The sequence below is a fragment of the Sander lucioperca genome, chromosome 3 (assembly GCF_008315115.2).
Source record: "Sander lucioperca isolate FBNREF2018 chromosome 3, SLUC_FBN_1.2, whole genome shotgun sequence".
Classification (NCBI taxonomy): Eukaryota; Metazoa; Chordata; class Actinopteri; order Perciformes; family Percidae; genus Sander; species Sander lucioperca.
This window is the reverse complement of record NC_050175.1, coordinates 38,099,552-38,124,647: the sequence shown is the minus strand read 5'-3', so window position 1 is coordinate 38,124,647 and position 25,096 is coordinate 38,099,552. Positions and strand designations below refer to the sequence as shown.

The 25,096-nt window shown below is 41.1% G+C and overlaps 1 protein-coding gene across 1 annotated transcript in view; it reads left to right on the top strand.

Moving 5' to 3' along the window:
• LOC116067198 (SH3 and multiple ankyrin repeat domains protein 2) overlaps nucleotides 1-18,307 on the top strand; it is a 306,129-nt gene extending 287,822 nt beyond the window's left edge. Inside the window, exon 25 of the mRNA XM_031323535.2 lies at nucleotides 16,989-18,307. Within this exon, the coding sequence (XP_031179395.1) occupies nucleotides 16,989-17,514 (526 nt within the window). The 3' untranslated portion in view covers nucleotides 17,515-18,307. The remainder of the gene's footprint in view (nucleotides 1-16,988) is intronic.
• Nucleotides 18,308-25,096: the final 6,789 nt, after the last annotated feature.

The following is a 25,096-nucleotide window of genomic DNA, read 5'->3' as shown; positions in this document are numbered from 1 at the left end:
ACTTGAGAATGAAATATTTGAAAAATATCCCTTCTAAAGTACATTTAGAACAGTTAAAAAATGTGCCATTAATCGCGAGTTAACTATGGATAATCATGCGATTATTTGCAATTAAATATTTTTTTAATTGATTGACAACCCTAACATATATGTATCTTTATATATGTGTGTATGTATATATATATATATATATATCACAAATTCCAGAGCATAGCTTTGCAGGCTGTCAGAGGTGAACTCTTTTTATATACAGTAGGTCTCTGTGCAGGCATGATGATGCCGAAACCTGGCAAATTCTCTGTTATGACAAGACCTCAGAAGAAGAAACAGTTCCAGCATGTACCTTCCTCTAAATCACACATTCTGTCTTCTTCAGCAAATGCTAGCAGCTACTAACTTCAGTTAGCCACGTTGATCATTTCTGTTGCGGTTGAGATTAGTGTTGAAACATGCTTTTATTGTGGTAGAAGTCCAAGTCTGTGATGTCTGTGTGTCATGGAGTCATGATGTTCACGCTCTTCAATGAAGTTCTGATTAAAGAGTGACTCTGAGTAGTCAAACTCCCTATTTATAATGTAGCACACTGGTAGACTAGGGCTGTCAAAACTAACCAAAAGATAGATAAGTCTGAATATATTTGAATATCTATTTTTGGCAAAACAACACAATGGGAGACATAACTACCTGTTTGAGTATATTTATTTCAACATAAACATGTATTTTAAAAGATAGACATACCGACCCATTACAAAATATATTAATAAAATAATGTTTTGACATTGGCTCTTACCGACAGAAGTTCCAGAATCTCGTTGTCTCTAATAGTTAGATATTTTCGTTGGCGTCTTCTTCTTCTTCTTCATCCACGTCGTTAGTTTACTTCCGGTAGCGGCAGCCGCATGATAGAAACGCCATCAACGCACCCACTGGCTCGCTGTGAATTCTCTTCCTGACCGGATGGACTCAATCAATGTCTGTTTCTTTTTACAATTCAAATATATTTTAGAATTTAGAATATTCGTTGACAGCCCAGGTGTAGACATCGTTCACTCAGCTCATCCTTTCATTTATATGCACTGTTTCTAAAGTGAATGTTTACTTGGATAGAAGCACAAAGGATCAGCTCAAATTGATACAGGCTATAAATATGAAAGTGAAAGCTGTTTACTTGTTGATAGGTAGGGTTAAGGGATGGTACATTTGATATAACAAGATGGATTTCCTGCAAAGCCGTGTTGTAGATTGTTCAGGAAACGCGGGAGTCACATTTGCCGTAACTGGGACAACGTTTTGATGGACCCTGCTCCTGAATCAGCTCAGCTCATGGTTTTTTAAACTCACATCCCTCCAGTATGAGAGGGAAATAAAAAGCACAATGAATAATTCACTGCTCACATGCATTTTGTATGAATGGTCCCATCGCTCATCAGAGAGGTGTAGAGAGCAGAGGGAAGGAGTTGATTCCTCCGGGTGTCCGTGCCTTCTGATCTAATAAACACTGCGAGAGCAACACAGTGACGTCCATTTGTGGTAATTACAGTGAGATGCTCAGCAGCTGCTTAGGTCCGGCCTTGTTGTACCCTCCTTTACGCTTCCCGCCACATACTATCATGTTATCCTCATTTCCATCTGTTGACCTTTACACCTTGTACTCGTTTCATTTTCAGCTCACGCCTCTCCATCTTCATCTCCATTTTCTCCAGTCTCCTGTAGTTCCTTCACCTCTTCTTTCTCCATGCCCTCTGTGTCTCCTTCACCTTCACAGGTAGGTTCCATCGGCTGCTGTCACGTCAGCCCAAAGCCCCGTTTCCACTTCTGTGTGTTTATTTTTATCTATCGCTGTCATGCTGCATGGGTTTTAGGAAGTTATGTTGTTGGTTTCTGCCTGTCCGTCTGCGTGTTGACACTACCTTGTGACCACGGTCACTCAAGAAAAGTAGAAATTACATACTTAAAAATGTCTAACGTATAGGGTTGGGTATCATTCGGGTTTTGTCCGATTTTTTAAAACTCTATATCGATACCTAAAAAAAGAAAAAGAAGAGCACTAAAAGACAGCTGGTGACATTAAAGACCGGCTTGTTTATTGTGCAGTGCAGGTATACATCATCATTGCTTCTGGAATTGGAACAAGGTCAAAGTTGAAATAATTTGAACTATGAGCGCAAAGCTCAGCGGCAGGTTTGAATGGAGCGCGACGCCAGGGGTAGCGCGACGCCAGGGGTAGCGCGACGCCAGGGGTAGCGCGACGCCAGGGGTAGCGCGACGCCAGGGGTAGCGCGACGCCAGGGGTAGCGCGACGCCAGGGGTAGCGCGACGCCAGGGGTAGCGCGACGCCTAGTTGGACGGCACCGCTCTCCCCATAGGAAAACAATGGAACGGCCAGCGCAGAGCGCTTTTACCGCTGATCATGTGTAGGCAGTTTAAGGCCATATGGTCAAATTTAAATGATTTATTTAAAATGTAGTAACAATACCTTATATTACTCGAGGTGCACTTGATCGCACCATTTAAGTAGGGCTGTGACGGTAACTGCATCACCGCATAACGCCATTCACTTTACCGGCGGTATTGACAACACAAAGCCACCGTGTCTTGAGAAGCTCTAGCTTGTTGTTTTATTGTTCAATTTTAACTCACTTTACATCATCTTTGCTATCTCTTTTTCCTCTGGCTTTTCCTCACAGCGGCACTGATACGCTACTCTCCGTTACTGCTCGCTCTCCTTGTGCGACCACACGGGCACGGACGTCACTCACTTAAGGCACCCTGCCGTTCTCGCTCTAACTTAAGCTAGTCTCGTAAGGGGATTGCTGTTAACCGCCATACCATGGTGATATGTTGCTTCGTCCCCGTGGTAAGAAAAACACTATACCGTCACAGCCCTACCATGAAGTCTAGTCGTCGTTTCTCCGGCAGTGTCCATGTTGTGTCAAACGTCAGCTAGTCTCCTCTGTGTCTTTAGCTGCAGACTGTTGGACGTCCCGCTGTTGGAATCCTTTCCAATGAAAAACACGTTAGCCTGTTTAGCTGTCAGCATTTTAACCTTGTTTAATCCAGCTACTGTACGGTAGGCTATCGTTACCTGCTGCCAAGTCTAGTGTTAACTAACATCACATGCAGCGATGCTTCTGTTGCCTGTAACATCCGTTTCGGAGCACCAGAGGACAGCGCAGGCATTTCAGTGGCACTGAAATCTGCGTTGTCATTCGGTCTGGTAGATACCGGTTGTTTAGGTACCCCAACCCTACTATCACATATATTCTTCTATATCTTTTCGAGATCCTTTCCTATCTAGTATACAGTACAAAGATAGGCTTTACTATGTGGTTATTTCATATTGACTATTTATTTGTTGAATTGCCAGAAAACATTCTACATCATGACAGATATAGTTTTTTTTAAGATATGAAATGACCAATATCGGAATAGAAGATTTTGGCCATATCACCCAGCCCTACTTGAACTATATGCTAAGAGTAGACAATAGAAGATGATCAGAATTTAGAGCCCTTTTCTGCATAAAGTTGAATACTCGTAAGGAAAAATGGACTGGAAAATGACTATTTAATATATGATATTAAAATCATTTTAATGTTGCAGAGTTGCAGAATAAATTATACACAATGCAAAACGAATCAAGCCCAGTTAATGACTTCATCACAATGGCCTTCTGTTTAATCTCACAGTGATTATGGTGAGATGTTAGGCATCTTCAGTGCCTCTTGTTCTGCCATTTTGTTCGGAAGGTTGCTTTGCCTATAAAGGGAAGAGTCTGTTTGTGCTGTTAGCTGCTTTATGATACTAAGGTATCAGGTGCATGAAGCTGGCAGCCTCTCAAAGTAAACTGTTTATTCCCCCCAAGCCATGCATTTGCAATGAGTTTCTGAACTGAGAGAATTGTGTTGCACAGGGAAGTTTCTTATGTCTTCTAGAAAGCAGAGATGTTTATGAACTTTGTGTATGCTATTTGTGACGCATGTCAGGTTTATTGCAAATATGATCTGCCATCTGGGAAAAGTGTTTTACGTCAGCTTCTCAGTAACAATGACAAGAGGGGATGTGTTGGTTTATTGTTTAGGTCCCAGTTTTTCCCACTCGGCCCTTATAAATTGCGTAAGAACGCGCCGACAATGGCAGCGAAATGCTGCTGTAAATTTACACCCTGTTCTCCCGCTCTGTGCTGAACTGGGAGAGTGACTATCTGCTGGGCATCAAAAGAGTGCGGAGGCTCTCCTGCAACGTGGGCATCAGCTTTCACCTTCAGGTCCTCCCCGACGGCAGGATAAACGGTGCACATAATGAAAACCAGTACAGTGAGTTCTATACTAGAGCTGTAATCAGGCCTTAAAAGTTAGGCCCGACGAGGCCCGAGCCCAACAAGTACATTTTGATTGACAGCTTTTTAAAAGCCTGAACCCGTTTATATCCTGACCGTACAACAGGCCGTCTATCAGCAGTGGTTGTTAGAGTGCATGTCGGAGAATAGCGCGGACACGCCCTTCACACCGCGAGCGGACACGCGCACCACTCGGCGGAAAAGGGAGAGAAAGAAAAAAGAGACTGCCGCTGTCCGGAGAACTAACACCGACATTATTCAAATGTGCACACGCACACATGCACGCTCTTTTGCCTTTTGTCAAGAATGAATCATTTATAAATGTTCTAACATAATTTATTCGTGACTAACGGAGGCTATAGGCCACTTGGAAGTTGGAACAAAGAAATAAAATCAGTCCTCCAGAGGCCAGCCTCCGTTTCACCTCCTCAGCATCCATTTTCGCGCTAATCTGACCGCTCATTTACCGCGCAACCCGGAGCGCGAGCCCGAGCCCGGCCCGAGCCCGTGTAAAATGATAGAAATTAAGACAAGGCAAAGATCTTCAGCTTTATTCTATACCTCTACCAATGTAATGCAATAGACATAACAGAGAGGCTATCCCCTCTATTCATCTGCATGATCATATGTCATCTGGCTCTGAGGGAGAATTGAATGTCTTCCATGGCAAATACAAATCTATTAAAAAAAAAAAAAAAAAAAGTATCCATCAGTGCTGAGCACCCCCCTCATTCCCAAAGCTCAACCATGACATGAATGTATGGACGCTTTGAGACACAACTTATTTTTACGCAGCCCTGTGAGGGCGGTCCAGAGACCAATAGCCGTGCACGTCATCCCCAGAGAGCAGTCCAAATCCAAATGAGTGAAAGGCAAACTTTATACTTTTATAGCACATTTTATACTCAAGAAAAACGTGGTGTGCTTTGTGTGAAAAGGTATAAAATCCAAACAGAAAGAAAAAAAGGAAAAGGAAAAAGTTTAAAATGCTTATGAGCAAATCTGGGTCGGCACTGCTCCCGCCCAAAGGATGGTGGTCATGCACCTGAAGCTCCTAAAAACACCAGAATAAGAATAACTTGTAGAGTTTGGCAGTTTAATACAACACTAACTGTTTAGCTAGCTAGCTATAATATCTATACATAAACTGATGCATGGATGGATCATGAGAGAGACAAAAGTTTGACTAGTATTCACAGGGTGTCCTTCCAACGTTCACACACACCGATTACTTAAAGGGTAACCAAACTCTAATCTAACATTAATGGGCAATTGCGCACCTTTAATTTCCATCCACTAAAAGTCGAATGAAGAGCGGCAATGGTAGCGACTAGTATTAAAGACCGAAAATCTGCGCAAGGAGGCAGGTGTATGATGGATGCTGCAAACAACACAGGACTTTGACCCAGGAGAATAGGGTTCATGTCCCGTTCTTGTCCCACATGTCACTTAAACGTACATTTTGTAACCCCACAATGATCTTTCCCTAACCCTAACTATGTGTTTTTACCCTGCACTTTAAAAAAACGATGCCAAAGTGAGTACCCAGAGCGTCAGATATCGCCGCAGATGGGATTACATTGGGATCAGTTGAAAGCCCCCTGCGTCCGTCTGAGAAGCTTAAGGAGATGTTTTGCGTCAGTAACTAACGCCAAAGGCCCCTGACCGAGCGTCACGCTGGGAGTGGGAGACTGTGTTTGGGTTTAGGAAGAACAGGGACTTTGGCTCTCAATAAGGTTGTAGGCAGCAAGAGACCACCGCGTCATATGAAGAAGGCCTGCGGAGGGGAAAGGTGGTCCTGCTTCTGTTCTGTGCCTGTCAAACAGATGGCAACAGAGATGCACAGAACATGGCCTAGATTCACACATGCTCTCTCCCTCCCTCTCTCTCTCTCTCTCTCTCTCTCTCTCTCTCTCTCTCTCTCTCTCTCTCCCTCTCTCCCTCTCTCTCTCTCTCTCTCTCTCTCTCTCTCTCTCCATCTTTTGCACTCTTGCACAATCTCTGGCTCTTTCTCTCTCTCAGCCTCAGCACCAGTGCTAACATTCAGATTTTCTCCTTTTGGACATTTGTGGGTTTTTTCGCTCTCTTTTTTTTTTTTTTTTTTTTTTTTTATATCCCTGTCTCTTAGCCTCCCAGATTAAAATGTGCGTTGGTTGTGCCTGTGGACGAATGGGTTGCCTAGCAACCGGCTGATGAGAGCAGCCTTGAGGCCCGCAGTGATGTCAGTCTGAGTCAGGGGAGGGACGTGTGTGTGTGTGTGAGAGAGAGAGAGAGAGAGAGAGAGAGAGAGAGAGAGAGAGAGAGAGAGAGAGAGAGAGAGAGAGAGAGAGAGAGAGATGGAGCAATAGGATGGCAGGCCTAACCCTCAGCAGAGTTCAACATCATCTCACACAGGTCACGTGCCGCGCTGCTTTAGTAGGCCACCGTTATGTAACCCAGCACAGCCAAGTCAGAGTGTGTGTGTGTGTGTGTGTGTGTGTGTGTGTGTGTGTGTGTGTGTGTGTGTGTGTGTGTGTGTGTGTGTGTGTGTGTGTGTGTGTGTGTTTTCAAGCTTCTATAAATAAAGGCAGAGAGTGTGGATGCATGCCAATGAGTGCGACCCTTAATGCGTGAGCCGGCGTGCGCTAGAAAGAAGCAGGGTGTCATGAAATGTGTGGGTGTAGAGAAGGCGAGGTCTCCCACCACAGATATCAATAGCGCTGCATCACTTTCCTCCGATACCTGCTCAGCTGACTGAGAGCGAGCGTCGCTCTGAAGGCCAGCGAGGGACACGTGCTGACGTTACGTGTTTGTGTGTGAGGGGGCTTTGACTGTGTGAGTACATTTGTGGTACATTTGCAGAATGTGTCTGTAGGTTGGTTGGTTTTTGTCTGCAACTTCCACAGAACTCGCACAGAACTCGCTCAGCTCGTAGCTGCGTGGTGTAAAGCTCTATGTGATGACTTTCTGGGATTTTTCGTAAGTAACAAAATAGACAAAATTAACTAGGGCTGCAACAAACAATTTGTTTCATTGTTGATTAATGGGTTGGTTGTATATTGGATAAATCAATGAATCGTTTAATCCTTAAAATGTCTGAAAATAGGGAAAAATGGAGGTGTCAGGTTTCCCAGAACTCATGGTCCGACCGACAAACACATTCATTTCTGTAAAACAGGCACTCAGATAAACACACAACACTACAGGAACCATAGAGTGATGTATATATAGTAATTTTAGGCCTTCACCCTTTTAGTCGATTAGTCGACTAATCTGTCATTTGGGTCTTAGTCGACTAAGATTTTATTAGTCAATTAGTCATTTTTTTCTGCTTATTTCTTGCTTGAATGACACAAGAAGAAGAAGAAACACAAGATGTAAAGTGGTGCTTTTGCGTGATTCTTCTTCGATTAATCTGTGGATTATTTTCTCAATTAGTTAGTTGTTTGGTCTCTAAAATGTGGATCAGTGTTTCCCAAAAGCCCAAGAGGACGTCCTCAAATGTCTTGTTTTGTCCACAATGCCATTAAAGATGCAACATGTCACTGATTAGTCGGTCAAGACTCCCAGGCCATTGTTGAGGTGAGTGATGCTTTTTTTAGGTGAAGGAAAGAAAGATCGGTTACACTTTACTTGAAGGTTACCACATAAGAGTGACATGAGGGGGTGGCAGTAGCTCAATCAGTAGGGAGTTGGGTTGGGAACCGTAGGGTTCCCATACGGACCAAAGTATGGTGGTGGGCTGGTAGCTGGAGAGGTGCCAGTTCACCTCCTGGGCACTGCCAACCAAGGTGCTCTTGAGCAAGGCACCGAACCCCTAACTGCTCGGGGCGCCTTTCCATGGGCAGCCCCCCCACTCTGACATCTCTCCATTAGTGCCTGTATAGGTGCTGAGCATGTGTGTGTAATTCAGGCCTCACTGTAATGTGTGTCATAACAACAGAGTGAAAAACATTGTAATTTCCCCTTGTGGGATTAATAAAGTACACATTATTATTATGACACTGTCATGAATGTGTCATAAACATTATAAACAAGTCATAAACATTTATGACATAACGCTTCTTTTAGTAAGTGTCATTCGGTTTTTGTCATGAGAAGTTATGGTTATGGTTATGGTTATGGTTAGGGATGTCCCGATCAGGTTTTTTTGCCCTTGAGTCCGAGTCATTTGATTTTGAGTATCTACCGATACCGAGTCCCGATCCGATACTTCTATAATAATTCAACTTTATAATACCTCCAGACCGCAGACATACTCGCGCTTTCCGCTTCAAGCTCCTTCCGTGTTCTACTTTGCCAGCATTTAACCAATAGCGTCTCTGCAACAAAGTGATGTCATGCTATGCGTTGCTGTTTCTGTGTGGAGTCAAAAAGGTCTAACTCTGGGCCATCGCATAACTATAGATGTGTTAAAAAATAATGAGAATATATATACATATATATCCCAGTCCTGATCGGGAGGTAACGTCCGATTCCGATCGAGTCTGAAACTACGTGATCGGGCCCGATTTCCGATTACGTGATCGGATCTGGACATCCCTAGTTATGGTTATGGTTAGGGTTCATGTGTTCATGACAGTGTCATGTCACTCTTATGTAGATACCTTCAAGTACAGTGTTACCAAAAGATCTAAACCACATGTATCAAACTCAAGGCCACTCCCAGATTTTGATCCGGCCCATAACAATTTCAGTTCACAATAAATTTCGACCCACCTGGGTTTTATCACTATTTCTGACATTTGTGGCGCTTATTTTGTTGTTTAAAATGTTTTTGCCATGATTTTGTCACTTTTTTTCAACGTTTTTGACGCTTTTTTCTATGGTAGCTGAGGAACTTTTTTGCTGACTTTTGAAGGGCTTTATGTGGACCAAACTGGGAGTGAGCCTATATGAGCCATGCAATAATACAGTCAAAAATGTTTGACTTTTTTTCGATTGAATAAAAGCATGACAGTAAAGTATATGTTTCTGGCCCTTAATGTGATTCTCATTTTCCAGTGTGGCCCTTAGAGAGAGTGAGTTTGACACTGATCTGAACTGTGTTTGAGATAAACAAAAATCTGCATGCACAAATAATCTGGTTTGTTGTCAGCCGCCTGAAGAGAAATTCATAGCATGACACTGTCCTGTTTCGTTATACGTGACTCTCGGTCGCTGCAAGAAACCGTAATAAGGTCAGAGAAACTAAACGAGGCGCTGTGCTAATTAGTCTAACAAGCAATTACATACTTTTCACATCAATTTCACTCCTGTAACAAAAAGTGTTTAATAGATAATAGAATACCAGGATACCAACTAGAGGAGTGCTTGACGGTAGAGCTGCAAAGATTAATTGATGAATCGATTAGTTGTCAAGTATTAAAGTTGGGAACTATTTTGATAATCGAGTCATTTTTTATGAAAAAAAGGCAAAACTTCTCTAGTTCCAGCTTGTTAAATGTGAATATTGTTCTAGTGTCTTCTCTCCTCTGTGACAGGAAACTGAATATCTTTGAGTTGGGGACAAAACAAGACATTTGAGGATGTCATCTTGGGCTTTTTGGGAAACACTGATCCACATTTTCCACCATTTTCTGACATTTTAGAGACCGAAAATTCCAAATTCCAAAATCCATTCATCCAGAAAACAATCGACAGATTAATCGACTGTGAATATAATCGTGATGCAGCTTTACTTGACAGATGTCGGGTTAAGTGTTTTTTGTGCTGTTTGTGTTGTCGTGGCCTAGATAGATAGATAGATAGATAGATAGATAGATAGATAGATAGATAGATAGATAGATAGATAGATAGATACAGTAGATAGATAGATAGATAGATAGATAGAGATAGATAGATAGATAGATAGATAGATAGATAGATACAGTAGATAGATAGATAGATAGATACATAGATAGATAGATAGATAGATAGATACAGTAGATAGATAGATAGATAGATAGATAGATAGATAGATACAGTAGATAGATAGATAGATAGATAGATACAGTAGATAGATAGATAGATAGATAGATAGATAGATACAGTAGATAGATAGATAGATAGATAGATAGATAGATACAGTAGATAGATAGATAGATACAGTAGATAGATAGATAGATAGATAGATAGATAGATAGATAGATAGATAGATAGATAGATAGAGTAGATAGATAGAGTAGATAGATAGATAGATAGATAGATAGATAGATAGATAGATAGATAGATACAGTAGATAGATAGATAGATAGAGTAGATAGATAGATAGATACATAGATAGATAGATAGATAGATAGATAGATAGATAGATAGATAGATAGATAGATAGATAGAGTAGATAGATAGATAGATACATATATAGATAGATAGATAGATAGATAGATAGATAGATAGATAGATAGATAGATAGATACATATATAGATAGATAGATAGATAGATAGATACATATATAGATAGATAGATAGATAGATAGATAGATAGATAGATAGATAGATAGATAGATACATAGATAGATAGATACATAGATAGATAGATACATATATAGATAGATAGATAGATAGATAGATAGATAGATAGATACATAGATAGATAGATAGATAGATACATATATAGATAGATAGATAGATAGATAGATAGATAGATACAGTAGATAGATAGATAGATAGATAGATAGATAGATACAGTAGATAGATAGATAGATAGATACAGTAGATGGATGGATAGATAGATAGATAGATAGATAGATAGATAGATAGATAGATACAGTAGATAGATAGATAGATACAGTAGATAGATAGATAGATACAGTAGATAGATAGATAGATAGATAGATAGAGTAGATAGATAGATAGATAGATAGATACAGTAGATAGATAGATAGATAGATAGATAGATACAGTAGATAGATAGATACATAGATAGATAGATAGATAGATACATACATAGATAGATAGATAGATACATACATATATAGATAGATAGATAGATAGATAGATAGATAGATAGATAGATAGATAGATAGATAGATACATATATAGATAGATAGATAGATAGATACATAGATAGATAGATACATAGATAGATAGATAGATAGATAGATAGATAGATAGATAGATAGATACATAGATAGATAGATACATAGATAGATAGATACATATATAGATAGATAGATAGATACATATATAGATAGATAGATAGATAGATAGATAGATAGATACATATATAGATAGATAGATACATAGATAGATAGATAGATAGATAGATACAGTAGATAGATAGATAGATAGATACAGTAGATAGATAGATAGATACAGTAGATAGATACAGTAGATGGATGGATAGATAGATAGATAGATAGATAAATAGAAAGTGATAGATAGATAGATAGATAGATAGATAGATAGATAGATAGATAGATAGATAGATACAGTGGATGGATGGATGGATGGATGGATAGATAGATAAATAGAAAGTGATAGATGGATGGATGGATGGATGGATGGATAGATAGATAGATACAGTAGATAGATAGATAGATAGATACAGTAGATAGATACAGTAGATAGATAGATACAGTAGATAGATAGATAGATAGATAGATACAGTAGATAGATACAGTAGATAGATAGATACAGTAGATAGATAGATAGATACAGTAGATAGATAGATACAGTAGATAGATAGATAGATACAGTAGATAGATAGATACAGTAGATAGATACAGTAGATAGATAGATAGATACAGTAGATAGATAGATACAGTAGATAGATACAGTAGATAGATAGATAGATACAGTAGATAGATAGATAGATACAGTAGATAGATAGATACAGTAGATAGATACAGTAGATAGATAGATAGATACAGTAGATAGATAGATAGACAGATAGATAGATAGATACAGTAGATGGATGGATGGAGGGATGGATGCCTACCTACCTACCTACCTAAGCTTGGTTTGGCACAGTGAAAACAGAAGGCCTCTGCCTTCTGTATATCAGTTCATCAGATGTTATGTTCTTCCATGCGTTCCCCTCTTTTCTTTTATCTCATGCATTTGTTTTGTGTGTCTGTGTTTTTTATCACATGTCTAATGTTGTCCTCTGTCTCCATCTCATCCATCCGACACGACTTCCTGTGGAGAAGCTGGTGTTGAAAAAACAGTCCAAACTGTAAGTTTTTCTGCGCTCGGTGAAGGCTGCACTTTAACAATGGCCCAGTTCCATTTGGGCTGAACGACCCCCTTTCAGTCCCCTTCACTTCCCCTCGGGCTGTTCCATATGTTACAAGTAGGGAGGAGCGGGATCTAGGCTACACGTAGCAGCTCGCAACACAGAGAGGGGGAGGTCAGATTTAAATTCTTGTGTTGACAATTCAATCAATTTATCAGCAGGGAACAAGTTCAAATAGGTTTATTAGGATCAACACAAGAGATGTATCATCCCGCTTTTGAGGGGGTCACAACAACATACTGGGGGGAAGCTGAAGGAAGGTATGGTCATTCTGCATGGATTACAGTGTGTATGTGTGTGTGTGTGTGCGTGTGTGTGTCTACGTGTGTCTACGTGTGTGTGTGTGTGTGTGTGTGTGTGTGTGTGTCTGTCTGTCTGTCTGTCTGTCTGTCTGTGTCTGTGTGCGTGTGTCTGTCTCTGTGTGTGTGTGTGTGTGTGTGTGTGTGTGTGTGTGTGTGTGCGTGTGTGTCTGTCTGTCTGTCTGTCTGTCTGTCTGTGTCTGTGTGCGTGTGTCTGTCTCTGTGTGTGTGTGTGTGTGTGTGTGTGGGGTGTGTCTGTCTGTGTGGGTGCGTGTGTGTGTGTGTGTGTGTGCGTGTGTGTGTCTACGTGTGTCTACGTGTGTGTGTGTGTGTGTGTGTGTGTGTGTGTGTGTGTGTGTGTGTGTGCGTGCCACTGCTCCAAATGTCAGCACATCCATCACATCCCTCCATCTCGAGCAAGGTTATAATAGTTTTCCATTTTCAGTTAGTTTTTGTTATATTTTAGTTTTAACTTTTGGATTTCATTTTAGTTTAATTGAAGTTAGAGTGTGTTTGATAGTTTTACTTTCAGTTTTTCAGAAAGGTTTAGTTTTTATATATTTAGTTTGATTTTGTCAGAGCCAGGTATAAAGTCTCAGAAGGTTTTTTTTGCTTATTTTTTTTTTTTACTAAATAAATAGTTGGAGAACAACCATGATGTTTGATGTTTAATCTTTGGCTACTTTAGTGTCAAATCCGTTCAGTTTCTGTGGTTCAACGTCACAACGAGAGTTTTTTTCTGTCGTAAAATATTATAGCTAAAAAACTGAATGCCCTGATTTACGTTCAATTTTTATTGTATTTGTATTAGTATTTTTAACCTGGCAGTTTCAGTTTAGTTTTAGTTTTTCTTGAAATTTTAGTGTTTTTTTGTTTCAGTTTACTAAAAATATTCTTCACTGCTTATTTTCATTTTAGTTTACTATAATAACCCTGATCTGGAGCAGCAGGTGATGTGAGGGTGATGTCACTATACACACACACACACACACACACACACACACACACACACATACACACACACACACACACACACACACACAAATATACACACAAACACACACACAAACACAGGGTGCTGTGTTTGCATGTCGTGAGTTGTTTCTTGTGTCTTTGAGGCTGACAAAAGCTGAAAAAAATCCCACAATGCAACACATCCTTTGTCGACTAATTGATTAGTTGATTAAATGAATTTAGGCGTGTTAAAGTTTAATAGATGTGTTAACATTCAGAGTTTTATTTTTATGTTATTTTTTTTATTTTCTTAAAGGTCCCATATTGTAAAAAGTGAGATTTCCATGTCTTTTTTGATTATAAAGCAAGTGGAGGTGCTGTATAAATACTGTGACAGTACGCTACGGTGCTGTTACTATCATTCCCTGGCTGCAATGATGGTAGAGTCCGAGAGCACAGATGTGGAAGACCCGGTAAGGCTGACCAATCAGAGCAGACTGGGCTTTTATCAGAAGGGGGGCTTAAAGAGACAGGCGCTAAAACGGGGCGCTTCAGACAGTATGAGGGCAATAATGTGTTTGTTTGAACATAAAAGCATGTAAACATGATCTAGTAGAAACCCGAAATACAAGTATGAACCTGGAAATGAGCATGATATGGGACTTTTAAATTCTGCTGAAAATTCTGCGTCCGCTGGTCCCGTGTGGCCCTGCTTATAACTGTTGTTGATTCTGCGATGCTACATTGGTTACTTCAATATTCTATTATTCTGTGCCCCCGTCGTACTGTAAGGGCTATAAAAAGGTTAGAGTGTTGTACGTACACATCCATCCATCCATTAGGAGCCAATAGGTGGACGGAGCGCTGCAGGCTTCCCTCTGGCTGCAGTACACTCAGCATGCTCGGCCTTTCTCTGTACCTGGAGGCCGGCACTCAGTCTTTGTTACAGCTGCTACAGTAATCATTCCACATGAATGTAATAAACCATTAAACATATTAACCACAAGCCGAAAAATTTGCTTTCTTTAAATGTTGCTAGGGCTGCAACTAACCGTTATTTTCATGGTTGATTAATCTGTCGATTATTTTCCTGATTAATCGATTAATTGTTTGCTTTATAAAATGTCAGAAAATGGTGAAAAATGTGGATCAGTGTTTCCCAAAGCCCAAGATGTCGTCCTCAAATGTCTTGTTCTATCCACAACTCATAGATATTCAGTTTTACTGAGAAGAAGCATTAAAAAAAATGGCTTAAACCCAGTGGTGTAGTCTACGTGATACGCAGTATACCCACTAAGAAAGATCCAGGATTTCCATATACCCACTTAAAAATGCCCAATGACACGCAACAACATACTTTTTTCACTATATTTTTTTTTTATTTTGATTTGTCATCTGTGTTTTTCTTCTTCGCATAGGCTAAATAAAGGTAGTTCCACCGTAAATTGGTGCATAAAAGTCTATCAGAATACAGGAAATGAAGTCTTTGACGCTCAAAATTTCCCTAGGGGAGGACGACACTGATAATCGATTAATCTTTGCAGCCGAGGACTGACTGTAACGGAGTATAGCGGCACTTTCTAATGGTATAAATCACCAATAAAGCTTCTAAAACAAAAACTACACAACTGGACATGTTCCATGACCTAGACAAGACCGAGACTTTGAGGGGTTGAGACCAAGACAAGACCGAGACTTTGAAGGGTTGAGACCGAGATTGAGACCGAATCAAGACCAAGGCAGGGCGAGTCCCACACTGCATGACACGATAACGTGTAAAATGCTAACTATAGGCACTCCTCAAATTGATGAAAAATCCACATTTACATAAAAAAATACCTCACATCTCCCAGACAGCCAGAGCTTCTTCTCCTGTCTCCCGCATTCACTTTCTTGGGAGTGCGTGTTAAGGGGGGCGGGGAACGGGGGTTAACAGTTACAAATTTCAAATTAGAAATGAATCTCGTTGCATTTAAAGCAGGAAGTTTTACATCCAATCACAGTACTGATGTGAACTCATAAATCAGACAATGCACAGGAAATTTAGTGATATCACCACAGCTGTGGTCTTGACCCAAAAAATGTGGTAGATTCCGAGACCTTCAAAAAGTGGTCTTGAGACCAAGACCGATCTCGAGTACTACAACACTGGTTCCCAAGTACCGCTGGCACTGGAATCTGCGTTGCCTTGCATACGCAGGACCCAGCCCCCATCGGACTTGGACCCCTAATTAAAGTCACAAGTACAAGATGGCTGCTAAAATAGAGCTAATAAGATGGTAGTAAATATCTAATTCCTAACCTTAAAAGTAGCTTAGAGAATAGCCAAAAAGAAAAGTAACGCTGCTGTAACTAAACTGTCTGGAGGGAGATTAAAACCTAAAATGCTCTGGCTTGGTTCAACATCCCTCCTCTCCATCAGCTGCTGGAACTTTGGGAGAAGGTTTTGCATTATGATGCCACCTACTGTTCATTTTGCATCATTACATTATTAAATCCTTCCAGCAATGACATGATGAACATCTGTAGTTTTAGTTTAAAGTTTAATGAACCCTCTGAAGACTAAATAAACGCAAAGACACTTCCATCTTAACTCCAGTCTACCATACTTCTCTTTTGGCACGTTTTAGTCCATTATTACTCATCTCATGAACTTAGAGCTGCAAATATGAATCGATTAGTTGTCAACTATTAAATTAAACGCCAACTATTTTGATAATCGATTATTCGGTTTGAGTCATTATTTATAAAAAAAGTAAAAAATTCCCTGATTTTTTTAGATCAAACAACTAATCCATTAATCAAGAAAATAATCGACAGATTAATCAACAGTGAAAATATCATTAGTCGCCGCCCTAGTGAACAGTAAACAGTTTAACTAAAGAGGGAATTTTCCTCTAAACCTCTACGAGGTAAAACTATCTTGTATTTCTCAAGAAAAAGGAAGAAAACAAAGAGAAAAGAATTTTAGTAGCAATCATTAGGCAACCTCACAGATTTAACTTATCTTCTAGTTGCAGCCCTAAATGAGTTGAAAACAACACCAATGTTCAAGATATAAAATCAAATCAAAAACACAGAAAATCAGTTAGCAAATATGAAGTTACACTGACTACACATGGTTTGTTGTCAGTGTGCTGAAACTTGAGCTGCTCTGTCTCACCCTGACTGACTGTCGTCTCCTCTCTGTCCCTCTCAGGCTTCCCGCAGACGACTCAGGGATGCGTAACAACGCTGCGGCTGCTGCCCTCGCCTCCACCCCTCCCAGCAGCCTCCCCTCCCAGACGCACCCCTGCAGCCCGCCAGACTCCGGCTCCTCCCTCACCCCCTGCTCCTCACTGCCGCCCTCCGTGTCGCCCACCCTCACCGACGTCTTCGGCCTGCCCACCCCACCCATGGGCAGCGGCGGCGCCTACAGCCTGAGCTCCTCGTGTGGCGGCAGCGGGAGCTCGCGCTCGCCGTCGCCGCTCACTCTGATGCAGGCAGTGGCGGCCTCGGGCAAGCCGTTCGCCTCCAAGCCCATGGAGCTGTGGAGCAAGCACGACGTGGCGGACTGGCTGGAGAGCCTGAACCTGGGCGAGCACCGGGACGCCTTCCTGGACAATGAGATTGAGGGCGCCCACCTGCCCTCGCTGCAGAAAGAGGACCTGATAGACCTGGGCGTGACGAGGGTGGGCCACCGCATGAACATCGAGCGGGCCCTCAAGCTGCTGCAGGACAGATAAGCCCCGAGGAGACGGGGTGGCGACGTGCGGAGTCCGGGGGCCGAGGAAAAGGGAGAGGGGAGGTGTTTCCGATCACTTTTTACCGATCTCTTCATCAGACATAATCTCAAGTCGTTGAACTGGGTAGACGTTTTTTTTGTCCAAGCTGATGCTGCCTCTTGCTGTTTTTTTGTCCTCTCTCATCCTCCGCCGCCCTCATCTCAGCGTTCCGGTCTTGTCCGCCCTCTTCAATTTCTTCCCACCGCCCTGAGCATCAGGGGATCACGGGATGTCGGGCGGAACCGCAGGGGGAGAGAGAAGAGTATAGCTGCTATGTCACATCAAGGAGAGCAAAAAGCAGAAGATGCCAGTACGAAGGACTGACCAGAAAACGAAAACAAACTCTGGAATAATGTGTGTACTCAAACACGTTTGGAAGTTTATTTCACATAAAAGACTCATGCTCACCCAACTGCTTTGGAATACTAAAAGACTTTTTCCATACACCCCGGTGTGGGTGCATGAAAAACCAGCTGAGCTGGTCGTTGCTCCTTTTCTATCTTTGCTAGAGTTTGTTCAGAAAATAATATTTCTTCACTAGAGTCCTACCGGAGTTATATTTCTGGGTGCATCTAAGGTTGTAGAGACAAATTTGAGATAGAGACTTTTTTGTTGTTGTTGCTTTTCACCTTGTTTGTGTCAAAATAAGAACATTAGCTGACATGTTTAAAGAAATACTAAACCATATCTTGTGTCCTTACACACACACACACACACACACACACACACACACACACACACACACACACACACACACACACACACACACACACACACACACACACACACACACACACGCACGCACGCACACACACACACACACACTTTATGCACAGTGCCGCACACTGACAAACAAGAATACACACTGTCTTCACAGATATACACACCCTAAGCATGTGTACACACACCGTTACTGCGATGGCCTTCTTCTCCTGAGAGAGAGCAAAGCGTGGAGAGAGGTGGTCACCAGAGGAGGAGCTCCGCTGTTACTGTAGCAGGGGCCTCCAGGGCCCCTCGCCAGTCTACACCCACCCGGTGTCCACCTCATCATACAAGGAAAACCAAGGGGAGGACACGAGGTACAAGACGGACAGACCAACGTTGGACCAGAAAAGTTTTACCAGCTTGTCTGTCTGCAAAGGGCGTCCTTGTCCCTCTTGGCTTTTCCTTCTAGTTTTGTGTGTATGAGTGTGTGTGTGTGTGTGTGTGTGTGTGTGTGTGTGTGTGTGTGTGTGTGTGTGTGTGTGTATGTATGTGCGTGTGTGTGTGTGCGTTTCACTGGTCGACCCAAAATATCATTAAGGCCAGTTTAGCTATTTCCATGGATCCGCTATATAGGCCACAGTATAGGGAAACTAGAGCTGTACTTTACTTTTGTACTTTACTTTTCTTCATTATGTCAAATCTCCTTCCACTTCACCATTAGCAGGTCAACACAGGTGTTCATGTGGCCCCGCAGCGATGCTGATGTTTCAAACACCCTGTGTGTGTACGGGGTAGAAGTTGAGGTGTTTTTAGAGAGAGCTTTACAAGGTACGTTTTAAGGGACAGTTTGACATTTTGGGAAATACGCTCATTCGCTTTCTTGCCGTTAGTTAACACACGTAACTGTGTTCATGTTCGAACCCTGTTTGCGGCTATTGGCCGTATTTACATTCGGTCTGACGCAGTTTCCTGTCTTTTTAATTCAATTTCATTTTAATTATAGTGTCACATTATAACAGAAGTTATCTCAGGACACTTTACAGATAGAGTAGGTCTAGACCACACTCTATCATTTACAGAGACCCAACAACGATTCCCCCCAAGAGCAAGCATTTGGTTCCTTGGTGTTTTCACAGTGCTTTTCATAGTTTTTACACATCTAATAATCTATGTGTGAATTCTCATATATGTACATGGACATTTACATGTCTAATTAGTATACAAAAGTGATTTTGAAGAGAGAAAGCAGTAAGAACGCTTGGGCGACGCTCAGGAGCATGCAGTTTTATTGTGAAGAACAGAAGTACAGTCACGGATGTGTTGACAGAAATTATGTTCATTTGGGCGACTTGTTAATACGGTTATTACTCCCAAAAAAACCGCAGCGGCCACTGACTTTTTACAGCGGGGAGATAGATGTGTCCGTGTATGGCCAAGGGTAACACACTGCTAATTCACCGGTATTAGCTTCCTTTTGCCGACTCTTGTAAAGACAAAGATAAAGTAAATGGTTAGAAAGGTAAGAAGTTACACTTTAGTTTGACACCATGAAATTAACTGAAAACATTAAAATAACTTTTATATTTGTATTTAATAGATGTTTTTAATAGAACGTTAGCCAAAAAGTGTCCGAGCATGAACACCACAGTCATGTCTGTAACGTTACGCTAAATGTAAAGCTGGAAGCAGGAGACAATATAGCTTAGCATAAAGACTGGAAGCCGTCTCTATTGTTTTACAACTATTGGATGGATTACTATGAAATTCTGTACACATATTAATGTTTCCGTCGGTATAAAACGTAATAACTTTTGGTTGTTACACAACTTTTTCCTCATCCCCCTATTCCCCATCATCAGGTTAAAACAGAACTACTAATATATACTACGGACATTCCCGTCAGCCTCAGCTGTACTTTGTGCTTAGTGCTAGTTAGCAAAATAGCAACTAAGATGATGAACATGGTAAACATTATACCTGCTAAAACATCAGCATGTTAGCATTGTCATTGTGAGCATGTTAGCATGCTGATGTTAGCATTTAGCTCAAAGCACCGCTGTGACACATACAGACTCACAAAGCTGTAGGCTGGAGCTGTTTCCAGTCTTTATGTTAAGCTAAGCTAAGCTAATTGTCTCTTGGCTCTAGCTCTATATTTACATGACAGCGGTATCAAACTTTTTCATTAAACTCTCAGCAAGAAAATGAAAAAGCGTATTTTCCAGGCTGTCATTCGATAGCATTTTATTGACTTTGAATCCAGTGTCAGATCCTTTAGGAGGCCTTTTAGCTTTCAACAATTTTAAGTAACTCAAGTTGTAACAAGCAACCTAATACTTAAGAACTCATAGGTTGACATTTAAAGAGCTAAAAGTCCAGTTGTACCAGAGAAATTATGTTTTCTATATAGCTAAATGACTACCTGAACATTTTGTACATTGTTCTTTGTTAAAAAAAAACTAAAAAAAGAAGAAGATTAAAGAGTCAATGAGAGACTCGTTAGCATTAAGCTAACTCGGGCTCGACTCCAACCAGATCCCAAATGAACCGAACAGCATCCCAAACCGGAGCAGCTGTTTTGAGGTACAATTCTGTGATTTGAAACACAGAGTCAAAGGCAAAACACAGTTTTAGACCAAAACAGCCTTCAGGAGAGTGTTTTCTTCTCGCAAAAGAATGCTGTAGACGCAACACTGCGTTAACAAAGCTGTTGCAGACTGACACTGGCGGCCCCGACAGAGAACTTTTCTTCTAAATCATCAGGTTCCTTCTTTGGTGAGCAACTTCAGCCAGATAGATGACGTGAAATCTTGTTGAATCCTTGGCTTTTAGAGCAGATGGAGATTCTGTGGCTTCAGGGTTTTATGTCGAATTACGTGTGTTCACCTAAGTCCACATGCCTTGGCCTGCCACTTTTTAAAGCTATAGTGCGTAGCTTCTGCCCCCTCCTCCACACAGTTGCTAGTAGCCAAGGAGGATATGGAGGATTAAAAAAACATGATGGACTCTTCAGAAGAGGTAATTATCTTCACTCGAGTTTCTGCGTGCGAAAGTCGTCGGACGAACAATCTTCTGAACATAGCCATACTGAGAAATACAGAGAGAGTTGTGAGGAGCTGATAGTCTTAATTAGCTTTGTAGCAACTCATTTGGCGATGGCTTGAATGTAACGGACGTTCATTAATATCAAAAGGTTACGCACTAAAGCTTTAACGACTTTGCAAAGAAATAAGCGGAGAACAACCTGACAAAGCCGGCAGATGTTCATCAGCGTGAGCCTTGTGTGAGATTAGAAAGTGAAAGAAAACCATTTCTGATCTTTTGCAGATGAACTTCGGTCTCTGTAACTAGACTGGACTGGACTATAAGCTTCTCCAAATCCCATATATTCTTATCCAATCTCACTGCAGCTCCGGCAGTAGAGACAGGGTTTAAGCTTTGTTATAAGGGTCCAATTTCAAACTAAATCAGCATTTATAAAGCTGGGAAATGTTTGTGTTTGCTAGCAATGAACGCAGGCTGGTCAGAAGTAGAAGTACAGTATGTGTTGAAACGTGTATATAAGAGTGTTTAACAGGATAAAAATGTCTATTTGATTATATGTATAGCTCTATTAAAAGGTTTAGAGTAAAAAAATAAATTCTATGAAGGTTGATTTATAGTTGCCAGAACTGACCTGATGACCACAACAGTGGTGTCATTCGCCCCATCATCCTGCAGAGGATGCCTTAAATAAAGAGGCGAAGTCCCTCCCCTTCCGGTGGACCACCATGGGACCGTATTTCAGGAAAAATATGTATGGTAGTGAACGGGGAGAGACAAATAATTAGTTTGATCCCATTTGAATAGAGCCATGAATTACACATTGTGTCGATTTAAAAGATAATTTTGCAAGTCAGAGTCTCAGTTTGTCATAAAACTGTTGAAGTATAAGACGTAATAAAAATACATAATTAGAAAGTCTACACACTTTAAAGTCACATGGTAACATCTCGCTAAAGCTACAGTACGATGCCTGTGGGATCTAACGTTACTCACACGAGCAACAGGGCTTGCTCGTTTTTTCGCTTCCTGGCTGATAAAAAGATGCTGGATAAAACCTTACAGTTTCTGGATAAAACACATCAGGTAAGATAACGTTATGTGCTGTGAAACAGAGCTAAGCTAGCTGACGAGCAAGCTGAGCATCAAGCATTGTCGTAGGTTTGTCGTAGCACAACTTATGGTGCGTGTCCATTGTCCGCATCATTTCAACGCTTCCCATTAATTTCAATGGGAGCAGCCCTGCAATGCATTCTGGTAGCGTCCCGGGGACTTTGGAGAAGCGGGGCGCCGAGTCACCCGCTCCTCATTTGCATTAAGTTGAATTCAGCCAACTTTATGCAAATGAGGAGCGGCCGGCTCGGCTCAACGCCTCTCAAAAGCTGACGAAATTTTTTTAAACCGACCTTTGTCGATCTGAAATAAAGACAGATTCAGCAATTGCATGGCCTATTTCTCCATTAAAATGTTTTCAGGAACACGTTTCGGTGAACTATTTTTGTAAAATAAGAGCTCGTATTCCGAACGAGCCGCCATTATGGTCGGTTTTGAAATCCCGGAGCAGCCAGACCCACCTGAGGCGTTTGTTCAATCAGCTGCCGCCATCGCGGTTGTAGGAGGGTGTGTAGACTGTTTTCTTTGCTTGTCAGTGGTCATTAAAAATCAACTGGTGGCAAGCCCACTGGCGTGCAATGCTGAGAAGCGGGGCGATACCATCCGTGAAAACAACGTGTATATGGACATGTACCTTCATATATTACATACATATATACATGGAACAGGGTTAAGCTAGCTAGCGAGCAAGCCGAACGTCAAGCAAGGTGACGTAAATGTAGTTCACGAGATACATGTTTGTAGTTCACTGAGCGGTTTCACACGAAAGTCATGCAGCGACAAACCTACGACAATGCTTGATGCTTGGCTTGCTCGCTAGCTAGCTTAGCTCTGTTCCACAAAACATGTAACGTTATCCTACCTGATGTGTTTTATCCAGCGTGTTTTTATCAGCCAGGATGCGAAAGAACTGTTGCTCGTGGGAGTAACGTTACATCCCACGGGCATCGTAGCTTAAGCCAAACGTGACTCGTGCGACTTTGAAGTGTGTATTCTTTCCAATTACGTATTTTCACGTATTTTGAGACTTCACTTGCAAAATAATCTTTTAAATTGACGAACATCATATGTGTACTTCATGGTTCAATTCAAACGTTCACTGTTCACCCGCTCACTATCGTACATATTCTTTCCCGAAATAAGGTCCCATGGTGGTCCACCGGATGGTGAGGGACTTCACCTCTCTATATCTCACAGTTCCCTTCCTCCACTGTACCTGCACTACTGTCGGTTGTAAAAGCTCTATCAAGAAAAGGAGCTTGTGTTGTATCTCAAAGTAGATTCTTTCAGAGCACACCTCACGTGTGGTTCGATATGTGCTCGACAGTAACCCAGCGTCTGAAATATATATCGTTTTATTTAGAGCAAGTTCACTCTTATTTGGTTTCATATCACACTCCGCAGCTTCATGTAGGTGTAGTTTTCGAGGAGACGAATGAAACATACACAAGCTCTGTGTTCTGTGAACATTAGTCGTATGTACGGAGGCTGGCATGGGACAATGCTGCTATAATCCTGTTCCTGTTTGAACATGTAACTTATTTTAAAAAAGCAAACAGCAAAGTGTCGGAGAGGGGGTAGAAAAGCACAGTATTTTTAAAGATTTGTATAGAGTTCTATGAAATTTTATAGAGGTTATCTGAACAAAATCTGTTCAACACTGACGTGGATTGCCAAAAAAAAACAAAATACTATATAGATCAAACGTGGATATTTATTATTAGACTTATGGGTTATGTAAGAAGCAATATTTATTCTGAATGAATCTCCTTGGTTGTGTTTATTTTTCCATTTTAAAGTTACATATCATGATGCGACCACTTGTCAGTGTTTTAATGAAGTGTTGCCTAAAGTAGATAAACTCTCTAGTGCTGTAGTAGATTTAAAGGATAACTTTGGTATTTTTCAACCTGGACCCTATTTTCCCATGTTTTTGTGTCTAAAAGTGACTAATAGGAACACGATCGAGGTCGCGATACAGGCTGCAGTGTAACCACTCGGGGCATTTGTGCACCTTTAATTTACATCCACAAAAAGTTCTGTTTTTGCCGATGACAACATTATGGAAAGGATCACTGGAGATAGAGCTTTTTGTTAAAGAGTAAAATCATTTTTGTTTAACATGAAACAGCCCTGAAATCGCTATCGCCAAACTCACCAGACTCCATGTAAATAATCAGTACTTTTAGCGTGTATAGAGCCAGCATATTTCCACATGTAAATGGGTGAATTAAGAGTTTATTACAACCAAACCAGAGTGGTGATTGTTGAAACAGTGGAAAGATGAACCAAGACGGCTTTTGATATTTTCATTTTGTTATTCTGTCGACTTTGAATGAAGTGTGTTTTACGATGATAAAAGTACCGTTTATTTAAATGGAGTCTGGTGGGTTTGGCGATAACGATTTCGGGGCTGTTTCATTTTAAACTAAAAGGATCTTACTCTTTAACAAAAAAAGTTTATCTCTGTAGGGATCCTTTCATAATGTTGTCAGACACTTAGAATAATAATCTGAGCCTGTCAGCAGCAAAAACAGAACTTTTAGTGGACGTTAATTAAAGGTGCGCAATTGCAAAATAGGGTTTCATTGCAGCTTGTTTCACTGCTGCCGACTGCAGCGGTTTTGCTTATTACTGGAACAATTTCAAAGATTGTTGTTCCCATCAGTCACTTAGACACAAA